Source organism: Nerophis ophidion, unplaced genomic scaffold, assembly GCF_033978795.1.
Source record: "Nerophis ophidion isolate RoL-2023_Sa unplaced genomic scaffold, RoL_Noph_v1.0 HiC_scaffold_38, whole genome shotgun sequence".
Classification (NCBI taxonomy): Eukaryota; Metazoa; Chordata; class Actinopteri; order Syngnathiformes; family Syngnathidae; genus Nerophis; species Nerophis ophidion.
The window spans coordinates 76,239-98,866 of NW_026906960.1; the positions used below are offsets into that span (position 1 = coordinate 76,239).

The 22,628-nt window shown below is 36.2% G+C and overlaps 1 protein-coding gene across 1 annotated transcript; it reads right to left on the reverse strand.

Annotated features, from left to right (window-relative positions):
* Positions 1-42: 42 nt before the first annotated feature.
* LOC133546713 (uncharacterized) lies at positions 43-21,527 on the reverse strand. The gene is made up of 3 exons (XM_061892515.1): positions 21,116-21,527; positions 19,863-20,129; positions 43-1,587 (listed from the first exon to the last, which is right to left on the reverse strand). Exons 1-3 carry the CDS (start codon positions 21,216-21,218, stop codon positions 770-772), a joined length of 1,188 nt encoding a protein of 395 aa, XP_061748499.1. The 5' UTR covers positions 21,219-21,527; the 3' UTR covers positions 43-769.
* Between the last annotated feature and the right edge of the window lie 1,101 nt (positions 21,528-22,628).

Here is a 22,628-nt window from a genome sequence, read left to right on the forward strand (position 1 = left end):
ATAGGTAGTGGGCTGTTTTAGGGAGTTTTTGATCAAATTATCCGTAGTAGCAATATTAATAATGTTGTGTTTATTATGCCCAGTGCATTTAGTATAGTTACGACCATATCTAGGAATTGATACGACAGGAATTTTCCGATTGTTTGTTTGTTGCTTTGATAAACTGCACGCATCATGGTTAGCCACCTCAGTAACGGGGATTTTCCGATTGTTTGTTTGTTGCTTTGATAAACTGCACGCATCATAGTTAGCCACCTCAGTAAAACACATGTCCAACTCTGAAACACTCAAAGCAGAAAAAACGTGTTCTAATTTAACTGACTCCTTACCCAGACCAGTAGTCTCGCATTTTCCATCTAAATCCGTCTTCGGGATGGAGGAAAGTGGTGTTCTGTGGGGATTAGCCTTCTGCTTTGTTTTTAGCCCCGCTCGACATCCGCGTTTCCGATCACACCGCTGGCGTCTGCTCCGTAGACGGCCCCCGCTGCTACTAGACTCCCCTGCTTCACAGGCCGCTGGATGTAGCCGCCGACGTATTCCCATGCTAGTTAGCATGTTTAGCACGCACGCGTCTATCAGTCCAAAACGGCCCGATGTGTCCACATCCAGAAGTGTCTGGCGGTCGTACGTGATCACGGAGTGACCACGATGTGAGCCAGCCATGAAGTCTGTGGAATTGTCCGGTATTTCTGCCAAATGTTTCATCTTTAGCAGGAGCTCCGCAATCTACAGATTGAACATGAAAAAGGTTTTCCTCCAGTGTGTGTTCTCATGTGTAATTTAAAATTTCCATTTGTTGCAAAACTTTTACCACATTCTGAGCAGGAAAAAGGTTTTCTCCAGTGTGTGTTCTCATGTGTTCTTTCAGAAGACTTGGGTATTTAAAAGTTTTGTGAGAGTGAGAAGATGTGAAGTGAGTGTTGTCAGTGTGACATGTCTTATCATCTTTAGAGTCTTCATCATCAGTGTCAGGAGAGTGTGACGTTGTGTCCTCACTATCTGATAGTGGAGCTAAGAGCTTGTCTGCTTGTGATCCTCCACAGTGGTCTCCATCAGCTTCTGTTGTCATGTGTTGTGTTGAGCTGCTGCTTGGAGGCTCCCCCCCTCCCCTCTCCTCACTTTCACCTTTCACCTCATCATCTTCACTCTTCACAGGGACACCAGTCACTGGCATCTTGGTGACATCAACCTCCTCCAGTCCTTCAAGATGCTCTCCCTCCTGACCAATGCTGAGTTCCTCCTCTTCCTCTTTAATGTGAGGGGTTAGTGGGTCCTCCTCTTCCTCCTTAATGTGAGGGGTCAGTGGATCCACCGCTTTCTCTTTAAAATTGGGTGTCAGTGGGTCCTCTTCTTCCTCTTTAAAATGGGGTGTCAGTGGATCCACTGCTTCCTCTTTCAAATAGAGTGTCAGTGGGTCCTCCTTTTCGTCTTTAAAATGGGGTGTCTGTGGGTCCTCTTCTTCCATTTTAAAATGCGGGATCAGTGGGTATTCCTCTTCCTTCTTAATGTGGGAGGGCTGTAGCTCCTCAATCCGCATCCTGAAGCTCCACTTCTGTTGCTCAGGGAGAAAATGTTCTTCACAGACGTCTGCAAGACAAAAAGACAAACACATGTTTTAGAAACATCCATCTCTGCTCAGTCACACAATGCATTCAGTACGTTTACATGCACTTAGGAAAAACAAGTTATTGTAAGAACTGTATTGAAATCTTTACAACATTATTCACAGGAAAAGAAAAACAAAGAGTGTCTGATCCCAAATGGCTCACACAGACATGATAGGGTGAGAAATAAGTGTTGGTGATTTTCTATAGTGCTAGAATAGCGTTAAGGTTATACAAAAAGAAAATTAGTGCCACGGAGACGTTTGCCGCGACAGGCTCTGAGTGAAGGGTGACTCACTCGTGCTTCGGGCATTGTCCTGGAAACACAAATGGTAAATAGGTAGTGGACTAATCTTTCTTATTGAATTGAATTGAAATACTTATTTCAAACCTGCACAGTACAACAAAACACTTTTTTTTTTTACATTTTGGCAGAGATATAATATTTATGCAGGGCTTGGAAAGGGGTTGGATGAAGCAGATGCTTATAATAGTCCAACCCCTCTCACTCATTCCACATTTAACATAAACAATATAATACAAGTACAATACTATATAAAAAAAAAAACAAGAAAAACTCCTGTACACTAATAATAATAATAATAATAATGGATTAGATTTATATCGCGCTTTTCTATTATTAGATACTCAAAGCGCTCACACACAATATGATAGTACCACTGTTACTATGAGACAAGACAAGACAAGACAAGACGACACACACGCACGCACGCACGCACGCACGCACGCACGCACGCACGCACGCACGCACGCACGCACGCACGCACGCACGCACGCACGCACGCACGCACACACGCACACACACACACACACACACACACACACACACACACACACACACACACACACACACACACACACACCTCTCTCCCATGGCTCTGTGCTGAGGGCATCACTCTCTTTCCTCCTCGTACTTCTTGAGTACTTCTTTTTGAAACAGTGTTTTAAATTGAATCATGCTAGAACACATTTTTAAGTTGTCCCCTAAGTTGTTCCACAGAGTGACTCCACACACTGAAATGCACATTGATTTGAAAGTGGTTCTACATTTAGGCAAATATAATTAGTTGTTTCCTCTTAAAGTGTTACTATGGTGATCATCTCCATCATGGAATATGTTCTGTATATTGGATGGTAGAGAGTTTTGGGATGCCCTAAACATCATTTGAGCAGTTTTAATGTTGATCACATGGTTCAGTTTAAGTCCATAAATAGTGGATTTGATTGATGTCTGTAGTGAACATTGGACACAATCCTGATGGCCTTTTTCTGCAGAGTGACTAAAGGTTGTAGATGTGATTTATAACAATTTCCCCAGACTCCAACACAATAATTTAAATATGACATAATAAATGAATGATACAATAGCAGCAGAGCATTGGTGTTCAATAAATGACATGATCTCCTCATCATTCCAACACATTTAGGAACTTTTGCCCTCAGGTAACTTATATGAGGTTTCCATGAGATATGTTCATCTACTATTACTCCTAAGAAAGAATTTTGTTGAACATATTCTATTGATGTATCATCAATAACAATCCTAATTGGTATATTACTTTTGCAATTGCTAAAGAGCATTATTTTGGTCTTCTTTAAATTCAGAGACAATTTGTTTGTATTACACCAAGTTTTTAGCTTCATCATCTCCTCAGTTACAGAAGTCAGAAGTTGCTTCACGTGGTCACCTGCACATGTAATTGTTGTATCGTCAGCAAAGAGGATGAACTCCAGCAGTGTTGATACTTGACATATTTTGTTGATATATATAATGAATAGTGTGGGTCCCAGTATGGACCCCTGGGGGACTCCACAGTTATGTTCATGAGTGTAGATTGATGTTGGTCCATCTGAACAATCTGCTGTCTCTCATTTAAGTAGCTCTCCAGCCATTTCCCTGCCAATCCCCTTATGTCGTAGTTTTCCAATTTATTTACCAAAATCTGGTGGTCAATGGTATCGAAAGCCTTTTGCAGGTCAATAAAAATTCCTATAACAAATGTGTTCTTCTCCATGCCATTAGTAATGTACTCTATTAAATCAATTAAAGCTAATGGAGTTGACCTATTTTGTCAGAACCCATATTGACAATCAGATAATAATTTGTGCTTTTCGATGAGGTCTAGAGTCACGACATTAGTGTGAAAAAGTGAATAAAGCTGTAAGTGACGTCTCGAGCCTTGCCGCCCCATAGACTGGAGAGATTGACAGACGTGCTCATCTCGGTGTAATGTTTCAGTATATGTCGAGGAGGTTTGCGGCCCTTGAAAACTGATGTAAATAAGAGAGAGAGATGTATGACAGTATATGGTTTTGGTTTGTTGTTGATCTTATTGAATTTTATATAGCTGTTTTTTTTGCTGGATTTACGTGTTGTTAAAAAGGAGAAAGAGTAAAAATGGGTGGTGAATTTGAGCGCGAGTGTGGAGAGTTTGGGACGTGTGAAGGAGTGTTTTTGTCCCAGAGTTGGGACAGGAAGATAATGGACGAGATAAAAAAGAACATAGTTGGACAGATTGTGAGTAGTGTGGACAGAGCGGACAGAGAGAGGCAAGTATGAGAAGTTTTGGAGGAGAATAGACACAGAAACATGGTGTTGCAAGTGTGAGGAAGAGATGCATTGAGGATGTAGTTGTAAGGGAAAAAACAAGTTGAAGAAAAGCTGTGTAAAAAGTGACAAACATAGGTGCATGTAAAGAAAAACATGGTTTTGTGAGGTCAGCTTATGCCATTGGTGGTAGATCGCTGCAGATTGTTTTTTTGTTTTTTTAAAGTGTGTATTTTTCCAGGTCCAAATTGTGTAAAAACCCCAAGGTTTATATAAAGATAAGTGAAATATAAAATATAAGACGGTGGCATTTGAAAGACGCCAAAATACGATGGAGATGAGGTGTGAGATAAACTTTTAAAAATAGATGAAGAAATAAGAAGGCCAGAAAAATCAATAAGAATAATATCGTGCAATTTTTTTTTTTTTCCTGTCCAGCTTCTCAGGCAAATCATATAGTTGATGTAGATGCCCATACCGGCTGTTCACATTTACTTTACAAAAGAGAAGTGTAGGATATTTCTCTTGTTGCCTTATTTGTATTTGACTTTATTAAATGTATTTATATTATCATTTTGTGCAGCCGGGGCAAAGCAGGAGGGGATGGAAAGAGAAAAAAAGAAAGACAGAAGGGGGAAATTGTGGGGATTAGACAGAGAGATAAAAACAAAAACAGCAGACACAACAATAAATACAACAACAACAACAATAGAGCATCATCAGCAAATAGGATATATACAGTACAAATATGATGGTAAAAGTGATAGCAAAGAAGCAGTTAGCGAAATAAATAATAATACACAAATGACAATGAGCATTATTACACTACAAATGAAGCAATACAAATACCAATAGAAAAAGCGCTATTGATCATGAACAATACCAATTATTTACCTCTATTATCAACAATACAGTTGTTCAAATGCAACAACACGTATACGTAATGATAACTACAGATACAAAAGAATGCAGAAAAATGGAGAGGAAGAAAGAGAAGCAACCTATATTAACCTTGTAGATTGTTATAGTAACACTAGGTTAAAGGGGAACATTATCAGCAGACCTATGTAAGCGTCAATATATACCTTGATGGTGCAGAAAAAAGACCATATATTTTTTTAACCGATTTCCGAACTCTAAATTCGTGAATTTTGGCGAATTAGACGCATTTCTGTTTATCGGTCTTTTTGCGACGACGTCAGAACGTGACGTCTCCGAGGTAATACAGCCGCCATTTTCATTTTCAACACATTACAAACACCGGGTCTCAGCTCTGTTATTTTCTGTTTTTTCGACTATTTTTTGGAACTTTGGAGACATCATGCCTCGTCGGTGTGTTGTCGGAGGGTGAAACAACACTAACAGGGAGGGATTCAAGTTGCACCACTGGCCCGAAGATGCTAAAGTGTCTGCCGCCAGACCCCCATTGAATGTGCCAAATTGTCTCCACATTTTACCGGCGATGCTAAGGCAGACATGGCACAGAGATGTATGGATAACCTGCAGATGCATTTGCAACGATAAATGCAACGAAATCACAAAGGTGAGTTTTGTTGATGTTGACTTATGTGCTAAACAGACATATTTGGTTGCGGCGTGACTGCCAGCTAATCGATGCTAACATGCTATGCTAATCGACGCTAACATGCTATTTACTGGCGGTGCTAAGGCAGACATGGCACAGAGATGTATGGATAACCTGCAGATGCATTTGCAACTATAAAGTCAACAAATTCACAAAGGGGAGTTTTGTTGATGTTAAATGCCAGCTAATCGATGCTAACATGCTATGCTAATCGATGCTAACATGCTATTTACCGGCGGTGCTAAAGCAGACATGGCACAGAGATGTATGGATAACCTGCAGATGCATTTGCAACTATATTACGTTTACTTCCACCCACATTTAATGCGAAAAAAAACACTTACCAATCGAAGGATTTAAGTTGCTCCAGTGTCAAGAGATGCGAAAGTCCTGATCGTTTGGTCCGCACATTTTACCGGCGATGCTAACGCAGCTATTCGGCCATGCTATGGCTATGAATAGCGTCAATAGCTATTCGCTTAATAGCTTCAGTTTCTTCTTCAATACTTTCATACTCCAACCATCCGTTTCAATACATGCGTAATCTGTTAAATCGCTTAAGTCGCTGAAATCCGAATCTGAATCCGAGCATTGTTTGTTTACATTGGCAGCACTGTATGACGTCACAGGGAAATAGATAGTCGCATCGTAAATAGCAAAAATCAAGCACTTTAAAGCTTTATTTAGGGATATTCGGGGACCGGTAAATTTTTTTAAAAAAACTTAAAAAAATACAACAAGCCACTGGGAACTGATTTTTATTGTTTTTAACCCTTTTGAAATTGTGATATGGTTCCCTTTTAAGCTTTGTCAGTATGCCATATGTTACCCAGTTTCCCCTAGGGCAACAAGGTTGATATATGTTTGATGAAACATGATTATGTGCATGAGTGTACGTATGTATATGTACTTGTGTATGTACAGAATGTGTATATGTATGTTTGTACAGTGAATGTATATGTACAGGATATGTATGTTTGTACAGTGGATGTATATGTACAGTATGTGTATGTTTGTACAGTGAATGTATATGTACAGGATATGTATGTTTGTACAGTAAATGTATATGTACAGTATATGTATGTTTGTTTGTACAGTGAATGTATATGTACAGTATATGTATGTTTGTACAGTGGATGTATATGTACAGTATATGTATGTTTGTTTGTACAGTGAATGTATATGTACAGTATATGTATGTTTGTACAGTGAATGTATATGTACAGGATATGTATGTTTGTACAGTGGATGTATATGTACAGTATATGTATGTTTGTACAGTGAATGTATATGTACAGGATATGTATGTTTGTTTGTACAGTGAATGTATATGTACAGTATATGTATGTTTGTACAGTGGATGTATATGTACAGTATATGTATGTTTGTACAGTGAATGTATATGTACAGGATATGTATGTTTGTACAGTGAATGTATATGTACAGGATATGTATGTTTGTTTGTACAGTGGATGTATATGTACAGTATATGTATGTTTGTTTGTACAGTGAATGTATATGTACAGTATATGTATGTTTGTACAGTGAATGTATATGTACAGGATATGTATGTTTGTACAGTGGATGTATATGTACAGTATATGTATGTTTGTACAGTGAATGTATATGTACAGGATATGTATGTTTGTTTGTACAGTGAATGTATATGTACAGTATATGTATGTTTGTACAGTGAATGTATATGTACAGTATATGTATGTTTGTACAGTGAATGTATATGTACAGTATATGTATGTTTGTACAGTGAATGTATATGTACAGTATGTGTATGTTTGTTTGTACAGTGAATGTATATGTACAGTATATGTATGTTTGTTTGTACAGTGAATGTATATGTACAGTATATGTATGTTTGTACAGTGGATGTATATGTACAGTATATGTATGTTTGTACAGTGAATGTATATGTACAGTATATGTATGTTTGTACAGTGAATGTATATGTACAGGATATGTATGTTTGTTTGTACAGTGAATGTATATGTACAGTATATGTATGTTTGTTTGTACAGTGAATGTATATGTACAGTATATGTATGTTTGTACAGTGGATGTATATGTACAGTATATGTATGTTTGTACAGTGAATGTATATGTACAGTATATGTATGTTTGTACAGTGAATGTATATGTACAGGATATGTATGTTTGTTTGTACAGTGAATGTATATGTACAGTATATGTATGTTTGTTTGTACAGTGGATGTATATGTACAGTATATGTATGTTTGTTTGTACAGTGAATGTATATGTACAGTATATGTATGTTTGTACAGTGAATGTATATGTACAGGATATGTATGTTTGTACAGTGGATGTATATGTACAGTATATGTATGTTTGTACAGTGAATGTATATGTACAGGATATGTATGTTTGTTTGTACAGTGGATGTATATGTACAGTATATGTATGTTTGTACAGTGAATGTATATGTACAGTATATGTATGTTTGTACAGTGAATGTATATGTACAGTATATGTATGTTTGTACAGTGAATGTATATGTACAGTATGTGTATGTTTGTTTGTACAGTGAATGTATATGTACAGTATATGTATGTTTGTTTGTACAGTGAATGTATATGTACAGTATATGTATGTTTGTACAGTGGATGTATATGTACAGTATATGTATGTTTGTACAGTGAATGTATATGTACAGTATATGTATGTTTGTACAGTGAATGTATATGTACAGGATATGTATGTTTGTTTGTACAGTGAATGTATATGTACAGTATATGTATGTTTGTTTGTACAGTGAATGTATATGTACAGTATATGTATGTTTGTACAGTGGATGTATATGTACAGTATGTGTATGTTTGTACAGTGAATGTATATGTACAGTATATGTATGTTTGTACAGTGGATGTATATGTACAGTATATGTATGTTTGTTTGTACAGTGAATGTATATGTACAGTATATGTATGTTTGTACAGTGGATGTATATGTACAGTATATGTATGTTTGTTTGTACAGTGAATGTATATGTACAGTATATGTATGTTTGTACAGTGAATGTATATGTACAGGATATGTATGTTTGTACAGTGGATGTATATGTACAGTATATGTATGTTTGTACAGTGAATGTATATGTACAGTATATGTATGTTTGTTTGTACAGTGAATGTATATGTACAGTATATGTATGTTTGTACAGTGGATGTATATGTACAGTATATGTATGTTTGTACAGTGAATGTATATGTACAGTATATGTATGTTTGTACAGTGAATGTATATGTACAGTATATGTATGTTTGTTTGTACAGTGAATGTATATGTACAGTATATGTATGTTTGTTTGTACAGTGAATGTATATGTACAGTATATGTATGTTTGTACAGTGGATGTATATGTACAGGATATGTATGTTTGTACAGTGGATGTATATGTACAGTATATGTATGTTTGTACAGTGAATGTATATGTACAGTATATGTATGTTTGTACAGTGAATGTATATGTACAGTATATGTATGTTTGTTTGTACAGTGAATGTATATGTACAGTATATGTATGTTTGTTTGTACAGTGAATGTATATGTACAGTATATGTATGTTTGTACAGTGAATGTATATGTACAGGATATGTATGTTTGTACAGTGGATGTATATGTACAGTATATGTATGTTTGTACAGTGAATGTATATGTACAGTATATGTATGTTTGTTTGTACAGTGAATGTATATGTACAGTATATGTATGTTTGTACAGTGGATGTATATGTACAGTATATGTATGTTTGTACAGTGAATGTATATGTACAGTATATGTATGTTTGTACAGTGAATGTATATGTACAGGATATGTATGTTTGTTTGTACAGTGAATGTATATGTACAGTATATGTATGTTTGTTTGTACAGTGAATGTATATGTACAGTATATGTATGTTTGTACAGTGGATGTATATGTACAGTATGTGTATGTTTGTACAGTGAATGTATATGTACAGTATATGTATGTTTGTTTGTACAGTGAATGTATATGTACAGTATATGTATGTTTGTTTGTACAGTGAATGTATATGTACAGTATATGTATGTTTGTACAGTGGATGTATATGTACAGTATATGTATGTTTGTACAGTGAATGTATATGTACAGTATATGTATGTTTGTACAGTGAATGTATATGTACAGGATATGTATGTTTGTTTGTACAGTGAATGTATATGTACAGTATATGTATGTTTGTTTGTACAGTGAATGTATATGTACAGTATATGTATGTTTGTACAGTGGATGTATATGTACAGTATGTGTATGTTTGTACAGTGAATGTATATGTACAGTATATGTATGTTTGTACAGTGGATGTATATGTACAGTATATGTATGTTTGTTTGTACAGTGAATGTATATGTACAGTATATGTATGTTTGTACAGTGGATGTATATGTACAGTATATGTATGTTTGTTTGTACAGTGAATGTATATGTACAGTATATGTATGTTTGTACAGTGAATGTATATGTACAGGATATGTATGTTTGTACAGTGGATGTATATGTACAGTATATGTATGTTTGTACAGTGAATGTATATGTACAGTATATGTATGTTTGTTTGTACAGTGAATGTATATGTACAGTATATGTATGTTTGTACAGTGGATGTATATGTACAGTATATGTATGTTTGTACAGTGAATGTATATGTACAGTATATGTATGTTTGTACAGTGAATGTATATGTACAGTATATGTATGTTTGTTTGTACAGTGAATGTATATGTACAGTATATGTATGTTTGTACAGTGGATGTATATGTACAGGATATGTATGTTTGTACAGTGGATGTATATGTACAGTATATGTATGTTTGTACAGTGAATGTATATGTACAGTATATGTATGTTTGTACAGTGAATGTATATGTACAGTATATGTATGTTTGTTTGTACAGTGAATGTATATGTACAGTATATGTATGTTTGTTTGTACAGTGAATGTATATGTACAGTATATGTATGTTTGTACAGTGAATGTATATGTACAGGATATGTATGTTTGTACAGTGGATGTATATGTACAGTATATGTATGTTTGTACAGTGAATGTATATGTACAGTATATGTATGTTTGTTTGTACAGTGAATGTATATGTACAGTATATGTATGTTTGTACAGTGGATGTATATGTACAGTATATGTATGTTTGTACAGTGAATGTATATGTACAGTATATGTATGTTTGTACAGTGAATGTATATGTACAGGATATGTATGTTTGTTTGTACAGTGAATGTATATGTACAGTATATGTATGTTTGTTTGTACAGTGAATGTATATGTACAGTATATGTATGTTTGTACAGTGGATGTATATGTACAGTATGTGTATGTTTGTACAGTGAATGTATATGTACAGTATATGTATGTTTGTACAGTGGATGTATATGTACAGTATATGTATGTTTGTTTGTACAGTGAATGTATATGTACAGTATATGTATGTTTGTACAGTGGATGTATATGTACAGTATATGTATGTTTGTTTGTACAGTGAATGTATATGTACAGTATATGTATGTTTGTACAGTGAATGTATATGTACAGGATATGTATGTTTGTACAGTGGATGTATATGTACAGTATATGTATGTTTGTACAGTGAATGTATATGTACAGTATATGTATGTTTGTTTGTACAGTGAATGTATATGTACAGTATATGTATGTTTGTACAGTGGATGTATATGTACAGTATATGTATGTTTGTACAGTGAATGTATATGTACAGTATATGTATGTTTGTACAGTGAATGTATATGTACAGGATATGTATGTTTGTTTGTACAGTGAATGTATATGTACAGTATATGTATGTTTGTTTGTACAGTGAATGTATATGTACAGTATATGTATGTTTGTACAGTGGATGTATATGTACAGTATATGTATGTTTGTACAGTGAATGTATATGTACAGTATATGTATGTTTGTACAGTGGATGTATATGTACAGTATATGTATGTTTGTACAGTGAATGTATATGTACAGTATATGTATGTTTGTTTGTACAGTGAATGTATATGTACAGTATATGTATGTTTGTTTGTACAGTGAATGTATATGTACAGTATATGTATGTTTGTACAGTGGATGTATATGTACAGTATATGTATGTTTGTACAGTGAATGTATATGTACAGTATATGTATGTTTGTACAGTGGATGTATATGTACAGTATATGTATGTTTGTACAGTGAATGTATATGTACAGTATATGTATGTTTGTTTGTACAGTGAATGTATATGTACAGTATATGTATGTTTGTACAGTGGATGTATATGTACAGTATATGTATATTTGTTTGTACAGTGAATGTATATGTACAGTATGTGTATGTTTGTACAGTGGATGTATATGAACAGTATATGTATGTTTGTTTGTACTGTGAATGTATACAGTATGTACAGTATATGTATATGTATGTTTGTACAGTGGACGTATATGTACAGTATGTGTACATGTAAATTTGAACAGTGAATGAACAGTGAATGTCTATGTACAGTATATGTATATGTATGTTTGTACAGTGGATGTGTGTGTGGATGTACGAACTTTGAGTAGGCATGTACAGTATTTGTGTATGTATGTGGGAGCGTAGGTACCTATGTATGTATGTACGTATGTATGTATGTACGTACCCATGTATGTATGTATATACGTATGTACGTATGAATACCGGTGTGTATGTTAGTATATGTGTATTTGTATGTACAATATATTTGACTCTCAGTGTGCGTGGGATCCAGAGTACGGCCCCAGCCGCCCAGAGAGCCCAACTCACAAACAGCAGCTGTGGCTCCCAGGGAACACTGGCTCCACGCAGCCAGGCCGGCCATACATACCCATATGTATAAATATATACATATATATATATATATATATATATATATATATATATATATATATATATATATATATATACATACATATATATATATATATATATATATATATATATATATATATATATATATATATATATATATATATATTTATTAGAGGCGTGGGAAAAAATCGATTCCAATTTTAATCACGATTCTCACATTGTGAATCGATTCTCATTTTTAAAAAATCGATTTTTTTTTTTTTAATCAATCCAGCAAAACAATACACAGCAATACCATAACAATGCAATCCAATTCCAAAAGCAAAGCTGACCCAGCAACACTCAGAACGGCAATAAGCAGAGCAATTGAGAGAAGACACAAACACCACACAGAACAAACCAAAAGTAGTGAAACAAAAATGAATATTATCAACAACAGTATCAATATTAGTTATAATTTCAGCAAAGCAGTGATTAAAAATCCCTCATTGACATTATAATTAGACATTTATAAAAATAAAAAAAAGAACAATAGTGTCACAGTGGCTTACACTTGCATGGCATCTCATAAGCTTGACAACACACTGTGTCCAATGTTTTCACAAAGATAAAATAAGTCATATTTTTGGATCGTTTAATAGTTAAAACAAATTTACATTATTGCAATCAGTTGATAAAACATTGTTCTTTACAATTATTAAAGCTTTTTACAAAAATCTACTACTCTGCTTGTGTAAGAAAGCCTATGGTGTGCCATCAAACCAGTTGTGTAATGTTCATGTGCCTTTAAGTTCATAGGTCAATCGGTGACATCATTTCCCCTTTAAATCACGTCTGTCAGAACAGCTGGTTTCAATCAATGGTGGCAGCCTGTCTCGTCTGTGTTGACGACGAAAAGTAAGTTTTGTCATATATTGTTAAAGCATTTGAACTGAATGCCATGCCTTGCTACTTCTGCACGTTTGGTGCATTGTATGCTAAGTTCAGGTGTTTTTGGGTCAATCGAGAGATAAATAGTCTCGTTGACGGCGTTTCCATTCACGCTCAGTTTATTTAAAGGCCTACTGAAAGCCACTACTACCCACCACACAGTCGATGATGAAATATTAACATTGCAACACACGCCAATACAGCCTTTTTAGTTTACTAAATTGCAATTTTAAATTTCCCGGGAGTTTCTTCTTGAAAAGGTCGCGTATTGATAATGTGTACAGTATTTTGGAGATCTGTGTTGCTGAATCTTTTGCAATTTGTTCAATTAATATTGGAGAAGTCAAAGGGACGGCGTGGCGCAGTGGGAGAGTGGCCGCGCGCAACCCGAGGGTCCCTGGTTCAAATCCCACCTGGTACCAACCTTGTCACGTCCGTTGTGTCCTGAGCAAGACACTTCACCCTTGCTCCTGATGGGTGCTGGTTGGTGCATGCCTTGCATGGCAGCTCCCTCCATCAGTGTGTGAATGTGTGTGTGAATGGGTAAATGTGGAAGTACTGTCAAAGCGCTTTGAGTACCTTGAAGGTAGAAAAGCGCTATACAAGTACAACCCATTTAAAGTAGAAAGATGGAGTTGGGAAGCTTTAGCCTTTAGCCACACAAACACACGGTGATTCCTTATTTAAAATTCCCGGAGGTGAAACTTTACTATGGATCACAGCGGTCAAGCGAACATGGATCCCAACCGAATGTCAACCAGGAGGTTTCAGTGAGAAAATTTTGGTAAAAAGTCGCTTCTTACCGGAAATCAGCTGAGCTTGTGCCGTCCATAAAGCTGTCGTCGACTTCCCTGAGACACTCGTGGACACACACCTCCGACTATCAGGTAATATTAAACTCACTAAAACACTAGCAAAACAATAGAAAGATAAGGGATTTCCCAGAATTATCCTAGTAAATCTGTTTAAAAACATCAGAATCTGTCCCAATGCAATCGTGTTTTTTTTTTTTTAACTTTTTTTTCTCCTAGTCCGTCGCTATCAATATCCTCAAACACAAATCTTTCATCCTTGCTCAAATTAATGGGGAAATTGTTGTTTTTTCGGTCCAAATAGTATTTTTTGTTGGAGGCTCCCATTAAAAACAATGTGAGGCTGTGAGGAGCCGTCAACATGTGACGTCATCGTCTGCGACTTCCGGTAAAGGCAAGGCTTTTCTGTTAGCGACCAAAAGTTGCTAACTTTATCGTGGATGTTCTCTACTAAATCCTTTCAGCAAAAATATGGCAATATCGCGAAATGATCAAGTATGACACATAGAATGGACCTGCTATCCCCGTTTAAATAAGAAAATCTCATTTCAGTAGGCCTTTAACGTCATTGCAACTGCGATGGCGTCATTTGGCCTCTAGATGGCAACAGAGACCACATAATCGCAATTTATGGTTCTGAACCTTAGAACTTGTTGAATTTCATGCATAGTTAAGTGCAGTTTCTATTTGTTATTATGCACACATTTATATTATATAATGTATGCACATTCATGTATTGCTACATATTATTGTTGGATTGTAATTTTTCCTCTTTTCTCTATTTGTTTAGACCACACACATACCCACAAACACACAAATGCACATCTACCTTTCAGCAATACAGATGATTTAAGGATTCTCTGGCCGGAATCTGTCCATGTTGTCCCAACTCTAAAAAAAAAAACTACTATCCCTGCCTAACAGCTTACATGTCAGCAGACTGGGGTAGATCCCCCTGAAATCTTATGTATTAAATGAATAGAGAATCCTTTTAAATCGGGAAAAAAATCGTTATTGAATCGTGTTGAACTTCACCATCTGTGTCAATGATCCGGCCACCTAAGTGTGGAAGACAGCACCATCACTGGAGATTTCAAGACTGCCATTAGAGAGGACCTGAATCCCAGATACACTTCACCCCCTACTCTACAGGACTACCTTCACAGATCTACTCCCCTGGATCCCAAGTTCAAGTGCCTGTCTCCCATGGACCCTGCCCTACGCCAGAGGACTTACCTCACCACTGAGATTGTGAGCAGTCAGGGCACTGAAGACTGTGATGAGGTAAATGTGAAGAATATTAATACACAATTATTAATTTAAATCTAAATAAATGAGCTTTTCCAGTAATAATGGCTTTTATTAAATGTTATTACCACATTTTTTATGTCTATGAAACATGTTTAAAAGAAGAGATTATGCCTTGTGCACTTTAATTATGTTTTAATCTAATCATTTAAAAGTGTTGATAAACGAAAGGACATAACTTCTGTTTATTTGTCTTGTGTTTTTTCTTTGGCTGATCCGAAAAATGATCCGATCCGTGACTCTGATCCGAGAAAATATCCAAACCGGAAGTTTTTTAAATCCATTGCACACCTAGTATATATGTACATACACATAAAACTGATGTAAGTGTATCACTAGTGGTATGCCAAATATTATTTTATTATTTAAGTACAGGGTTTTATTTTCCTATATTCAAACACAATGTTACTGTTCAAACTGTGTGTAATATTACAGTGGCTCAAATATTAAATATACTTTTTAAATAAAGTGTCCTCCTTGTTTTTAATGAATAATTAAGGCCTACTACGCTACTCTATTTTAATGCTGTTCATAATGGTGGTACTTGAAGATCCAAGTATTTTCTTAGGTGGTACTTGGTGAAAAAAGTTTGACAACTACTGACGTAGTAAACTACATTGGCAGACACCATTTTGTTTTACCTAAAACGACGTCTGCGCATAACTATCGCTTCCAATGAGATCCCGTTTTTATCTTGAGTTAACAGTAAAAGGAGAAAGCAATATCTGCGTCGTTTCATTTTTCTCCAACTACTTTCCACTGTGTTGGTTAGAAAGTTCCACAACTGTTGACGTTATCCCACGCTTGTGCTACAGCACTCATCTCATTGTGCAACATGTCAATGTTTCAAGTGGATCTCTGAAAGAGGCACACATTATTTCCAAAGCAGGGCCCCCATCCACATATACAATACTAGAACATATCTGATGAAAGCCAACATTATTTTGTTATTTGAATTATAAGTGGGCCATACCACCTATTAGGGTTGTACGGTATGCCGGTATTAGTAAAGTACCGCTAATGAATCATTTTCAGTACTATACCGTTCTCTAAACGTACCCCCCTTCTCCCGTGTCAAAGTCACGTCGTGACATTGCTGGTTTACGGGCAGACGAGCATGTTCGGCGGCACACAATCACTGAGTACTTACAAGCAGACACAGTGTGACGACAGAAAGGGGGAGAACGGACGCATTTTGGCTTAAAAACTAACAATAAAGGTGACGTTATAACACTGAAACACCCTCAGGAAGAGGGGCTTTAAGACATAGCAAGCTAGCTAGCGGCTAACGTCCATCCGCCGTCGGCAGTGTTTAGCTACTTCTAAATCACTAATCCTCGCCTCCATGGCGAAAAATAAAGTAAGTTTCTCACAAATAACATTATCACTGGAGGACGAGGAACAGCTAAACATGCTTCACTACACACCGTAGCTCACCGGCATCAAAATGTAAACAAACGCCACATATCTAGCCGGTACTACTATGATTACATCGATATGTTTTGGCATCACAACATCTTCTTTTGTTTTTTTTAAATGTATATTATGTTTATAAACTCAGGAAATATGTCCATAGACACATGAGGACTTTGAATATGACCAATGTATGATCCTGTAACTACTTGGTATCGGATTGATTCCCAAATTTTTGGTATCACCCAAAAACTAATGTAAAGTATCAAAGAAGAGAAGAATAAGTGATTATTACATTTTAACAGAAGTGTAGATAAAAAATGTTAAGATATAAAGCAAGCAGACATTGACGGTAAATGAACAAGTAGATTAATAATTAATTTTCTACCACTTGTCCTTAATAATTTTGACAAAATAATAGAATTTAATAGACACAATATGTTACTGCATATGTCAGCAGACTAATTAGGAGTCTTTGTCTGTTTACTTACTAGTAAAAGACAAGTTGTCTAGCATGTTCACTATTTTATTTAAGGACTTAACAGCAATAATAAACATATGTTTAATGTACCCTAAGTTTTTTTTGTTAAAATAAAGACAATAATGCCATTTTTGTGGTCCCCTTTATTTAGAAAAGTACCAAAATAATTTTAGTACCGGTATCAAAATATTGGTATCGTTACAACACTTAATTTCCCCTCAGGGATTATTAAAGTATTTCTGATTCTGATTGCGTTTTTATTGGCCGTCTTCAAAGTAATAAACATTCCGGAACAATTTCTTAAATTTTGATTCACCGAAAGTTTTATCAGTCACAAATAGTTTGCACTCAGACAACTTTGCCGCGAAGGGGGCTGACAAAATAAAGACTTTAGAAAGACAAGAAAAATCTACTAATTAGTACTAATAAACTAGATTGATTGAGACATTGCTGGACAGCAGAGAAGTGACTAAATCCAAACTAACGTTGAAATTATTCTTTTAAGATATTAGGCTTGTATCCTCAGTAGGGATATAAATCGTTAGGAATTTATCGATATCGACACTCCTTATCGATACCAGTATTTATCTGTACTCTTATCGGTACTACATGTCATTTGTGGAAACAAAAAAGCTCTGTTATTTTCCCTTTTTTTGACTATTTTTTGGAACCTCGGAGACATCATGCCTCGACGGTGTGTTGTCGGAGGGTGTAACAACACTAACAGGGAGGGATTCAAGTTGCACCACTGGCCCGAAGATGCCAAAGTTTCTGCCGCCAGACCCCCATTGAATGTGCCAGAGTGTCTGCACATTTTACCGGCGATGCTAAGGCAGACATGGCACAGAGATGTATGGATAACCTGCAGATGCATTTGCAACAATAGTCAACGAAATCACAAAGGTGAGTTTTGTTGATCTTGACTGCCAGCTAATCGATGTTAACATGCTACGCTAATCGATCCTAACATGCTATTTACCGGCGATGCTAAAGCAAACATGGCACAGAGATGTATGGATACCCTGCAGATGCATTTGCAACTATAAAGTCAACGAATTCACAAAGGTGAATTTTGTTGATGTTGACTGCCAGCTAATCGATGTTAACATGCTACGCTAATCGATGCTAACATGCTATTTACCGGCGGTGCTAAAGCAGACATGGCACAGAGATGTATGGATAACCTGTAGATGCATTTGCAACTATATTACGTTTCCTTCCACCCACATTTAATGCGAAAAAAACACTTACCAATCGACGGAATTAAGTTGCTCTCGTGTCAAAAGAGGCGAAAGTCCTGATCGTTTGGTCCGCACATTTTACCGGCAATGCTAACGCAGCTATTCGGCCATGCTATGACTATGAATTCGCTCAATAGCTTCAGTTTCTTCTTCAATACTTTCATACTCCAACCATCTGTTTCAATACATGTGTAATCTGTTGAATCGCTTAAGTCGCTGAAATCCGAGTTTGAATCCGAGCTAATGTCACTATATCTTGCTGTGGTATTCCCATTGATTGTTTACATTGGCAGCACTGTATGACGTCACAGGGAAATGGCCAGTGTCTTTGCAGAGAGTGAAAATAAGGCACTTTAAAGCTTTATTTAGGGATATTCCGAGACCGGTAAAATTTTGAAAAAAACTTCAAAAAATACAACAAGCCACTGGGAACTGATTTTTATTGTTTTTAACCCTTTTGAAATTGTGATAATGTTCCCTTTTAAAGAAGTCAACTATGTGTGCAGTGCAAGGTGAAATGCAGTTATGTCATCTTCTTGTCAATAACACACACATCAAACTTTTGTTGCTTCCTTATTTGTCATTATTCAAAGCTGATTGTAATGTGTAGCAGCGGCAGCTGAACTCAATGTGACAACGTGTCATAGTTAGCTCAGTCAGCTGGAATTAAAAATACAAATAGTTGAGTCGTTAGTCCAGAATCTTCACGGTCCTCATGGACGACATAATTGGGAACCAGTATTAATAGAAAAATGGTACCTGGTGTACATCCCTAATCTTCACCACTAAACCTTTGAAATATGCTGACATATGTGCTGCTAAGGTAAATAAACAGTAGCCATATTGAATGTTTGCCTTCATTTGACCACGTGAGGTAAGGAGGGCGGCCTCTAGGTCACATGGTTACACCCCAGCAATTACACTGTTGATGATTGATGAGTATGTTTATCTTCATCTTTAATCCTAAATGTGGCCCCCGGATGAACATGTGTCACAAACATTGTATTAGATGATATGTGGATGTTGTGCTTACTTGGACTGTGATGAAGCTGTGAGGACTCAGGTGGTTTGTCTTCATGCTCTTCAGTCTTCACAGAGACAACAGTCAGTGGAAACTTGCTGACATCAGCCTCCTCCTGCCCTACAGGACACTCTCCCTCCTCTTCCTCTTTAAAATAAGAGGGCTGTGCATCCTTCTTGTCCCCTTTAAAATGTGAGGGTTGTGGATACTCTAAAGTGAAACTGTCCCCCTGCAGATGAGGGAGACATTCTTCTTGGTGTCCAATCAGCTGATGGATGTCTACAGGACACAACACACATTTTAACTCCTACATGCTAAATATTAAATTGTACATGAAATATAGGGCTGTGGCTATTGAAAATGTTATTAATCAAGTGTTCTACTGGAAATGTTTCCGATTATTTGAGTAACTGTAAAAAACAGTGTTGCTTGTTTAAAGACACATTTAAGCGACTATAAGACATTTCACTTAATAATAAACGGCCAATTGGTTTGAGATGGTATGAGATCAAGATGTCATCTTTAGATCAGGCTTTGTTTTTTTGACAATCACAGACACGTTAAAAAGTTAAAGTACCAATGATTGTCACACACACACTAGGTGTGGGGAGATTATTCCCTGCATTTGGCCCATCACCCTTGATCACACCCTGGGAGGTGAGGGGAGTAGTGAGCAGCAGCGGTGGCCACGCCCGGGAATAATTTTTATGTTGCTTAAACCCCAATTCCAACCCTTGATGCTGAGTGCCAAGTAGGGAAGTAATGGGTCCCATTTTTATAGTATTTGGTATGACTGGGTTGGGGTTTGAACTCACAACCTACCAATCTCAGGGAGGGTGCACCAAAATGAAGAAAATAATAGCTTTGACACACATATATAACTTGTCAAACCTGCCAGCTAGCAGGCTAGGTTTACAGCGTCAGTAACCATGGTAACTGACTCTGACTTTGTCTTACCTCTCTTATTTTTGGAGGTAAAACTCTTGAGCTTTACATACTCAGGACTTTGCACTTAACCTGCTCTCTGGAATATTCCCCCGGTGACTGTGTGAGTTTTGTGTAAACATGTTGATACACATTGTTACAAACATCAACCTCTCATAAATATTGTGTGTCTGACAATGTCTCCTTCTTATCAACAATGTAAAACAATTAGTGCATCATCCTCACATGACAATGTATCTTCCTACAGACAATTTATTGAAGAATAATGTTAATAATAAAAATAAAGTTAGTAAAGATGTGAGAGTAAGAAGTAAACAAACCTGTTCTGTGCAACACAACTTGATGTTTTTCATGTTGTCGCTCCTTCTCCTCTTTTGTTGGACAAAGTTCCTCCTCGTACTCTGCTATGGTTCTTTGGCACATTTTCACACAATCACAACACTTTACACTCACACTTGATCTCTACTTAGTGATGTGTTTTGATCACTTCCGCCTCTCTTTGTTAGCAGCTAACAAGCTAAGGTAACTAGCAGGCTAAGCTAGCTCGAGAAGCATCAAAGTGCGCTCAGACTAATATAACCGGATGCAAACAGTTATTAACGATGTTTACTCTATTTACTAGAGTTTAATAAAGGACATATATGTGTACATGGAGGCACAGATTAAGAACACTGAACTGTGACGACTGCAATAACGTCTTCACCGTCAGACGCCATCTTGCTTTGTCCTCGCCGTGTTTGGTTCGCGCGCAGTGTTGTCAGATCTCGCGAGAGAAACAAGTAACCAGCTTTCCACCACCAGTAAAAAATATATTATTATATAATATTTACTTATTATGAAAATACAAGTAAAATTATCAATTTCAAATCTTCATAACAAAGACATAAAACTTATTTCCGTAAAAATATTTAAATATTTAAAAATGTATTCAAACAACAGTAGCATAAGGAAAGACAAAAAAGAAACAAAATAAATATTACACTCATGATATTATTTTTGTTTTTGATGTTAATCGTTTTTATAATGTATTTTAGAATGTGGGAGGTTGTCATGTTCTTTTTAAATTTCCTTTGAATAGAATAGAATAGAATAGAATAGAGTTTTATTGTCATTATTGCAGTGAACAGGTTCAAAGAACAACAAAATTGGAGCAGATCCCCTAAGGTGCATGTACAATATGGTAGTATAAATAGTACAAAAAAAAGGTAGATAGAAATAAGAGATGTATCTATATATGTATATATATCCACACAGATGCATACATGCATGCATATGAATATATATACACACATGCATATAACATTATTGCTTTTTTATAGTCCGAAAAAATAGAAACAAATTAAAAACATGACACATGAGGACATGAAGGACATATTGTGCTACTATGGCTCTTGGGTAAAAGCAAATTTTTAGTGATTGTGTGCCAGCTTTTAGCACCCTATAGCGTCTGCCCGAGGGTGGTATTATATATATTATATCCATCTATCTAGCCATCTATCTATCTATCTATCTATCTATCTATCTATCCATCTATCTATCTATCTATCTATCTATCTATCTATCTATCTATCTATCTATCTATCTATCTATCTATCTATCTATCTATCTATCTATCTATCTATCTATCCATCTATCTATTTATCCATCAATCCATCCATCCATCTATCCATTTTCTACCGCTTATTCCCTTTTGGGGTCGCGGGAGGGAGAGGGGGGGGGGGCGCTGGTGCCTATCTCAGCTACAATCGGGCAGAAGGTGGAGTACACCCTGGACAAGTCGCTACCTCATCGCAGGACCAACACGGATAGACAGACAACATTCACACTCACATT

Bases quoted from the DNA above. Each gene is read 5' to 3' on its own strand.
- LOC133546713 (XM_061892515.1), bottom strand. From the start codon at position 21,218: ATGTGCCAAAGAACCATAGCAGAGTACGAGGAGGAACTTTGTCCAACA. The intron at 20,130-21,115 runs GTTTGTTTACTT...TGTGTCCTGTAG, and splicing joins AGTTGTGTTGCACAGAACAG to ACATCCATCAGCTGATTGGA. The intron at 1,588-19,862 runs GTAAGCACAACA...TTTGTCTTGCAG, and splicing joins ACAGCTTCATCACAGTCCAA to ACGTCTGTGAAGAACATTTT.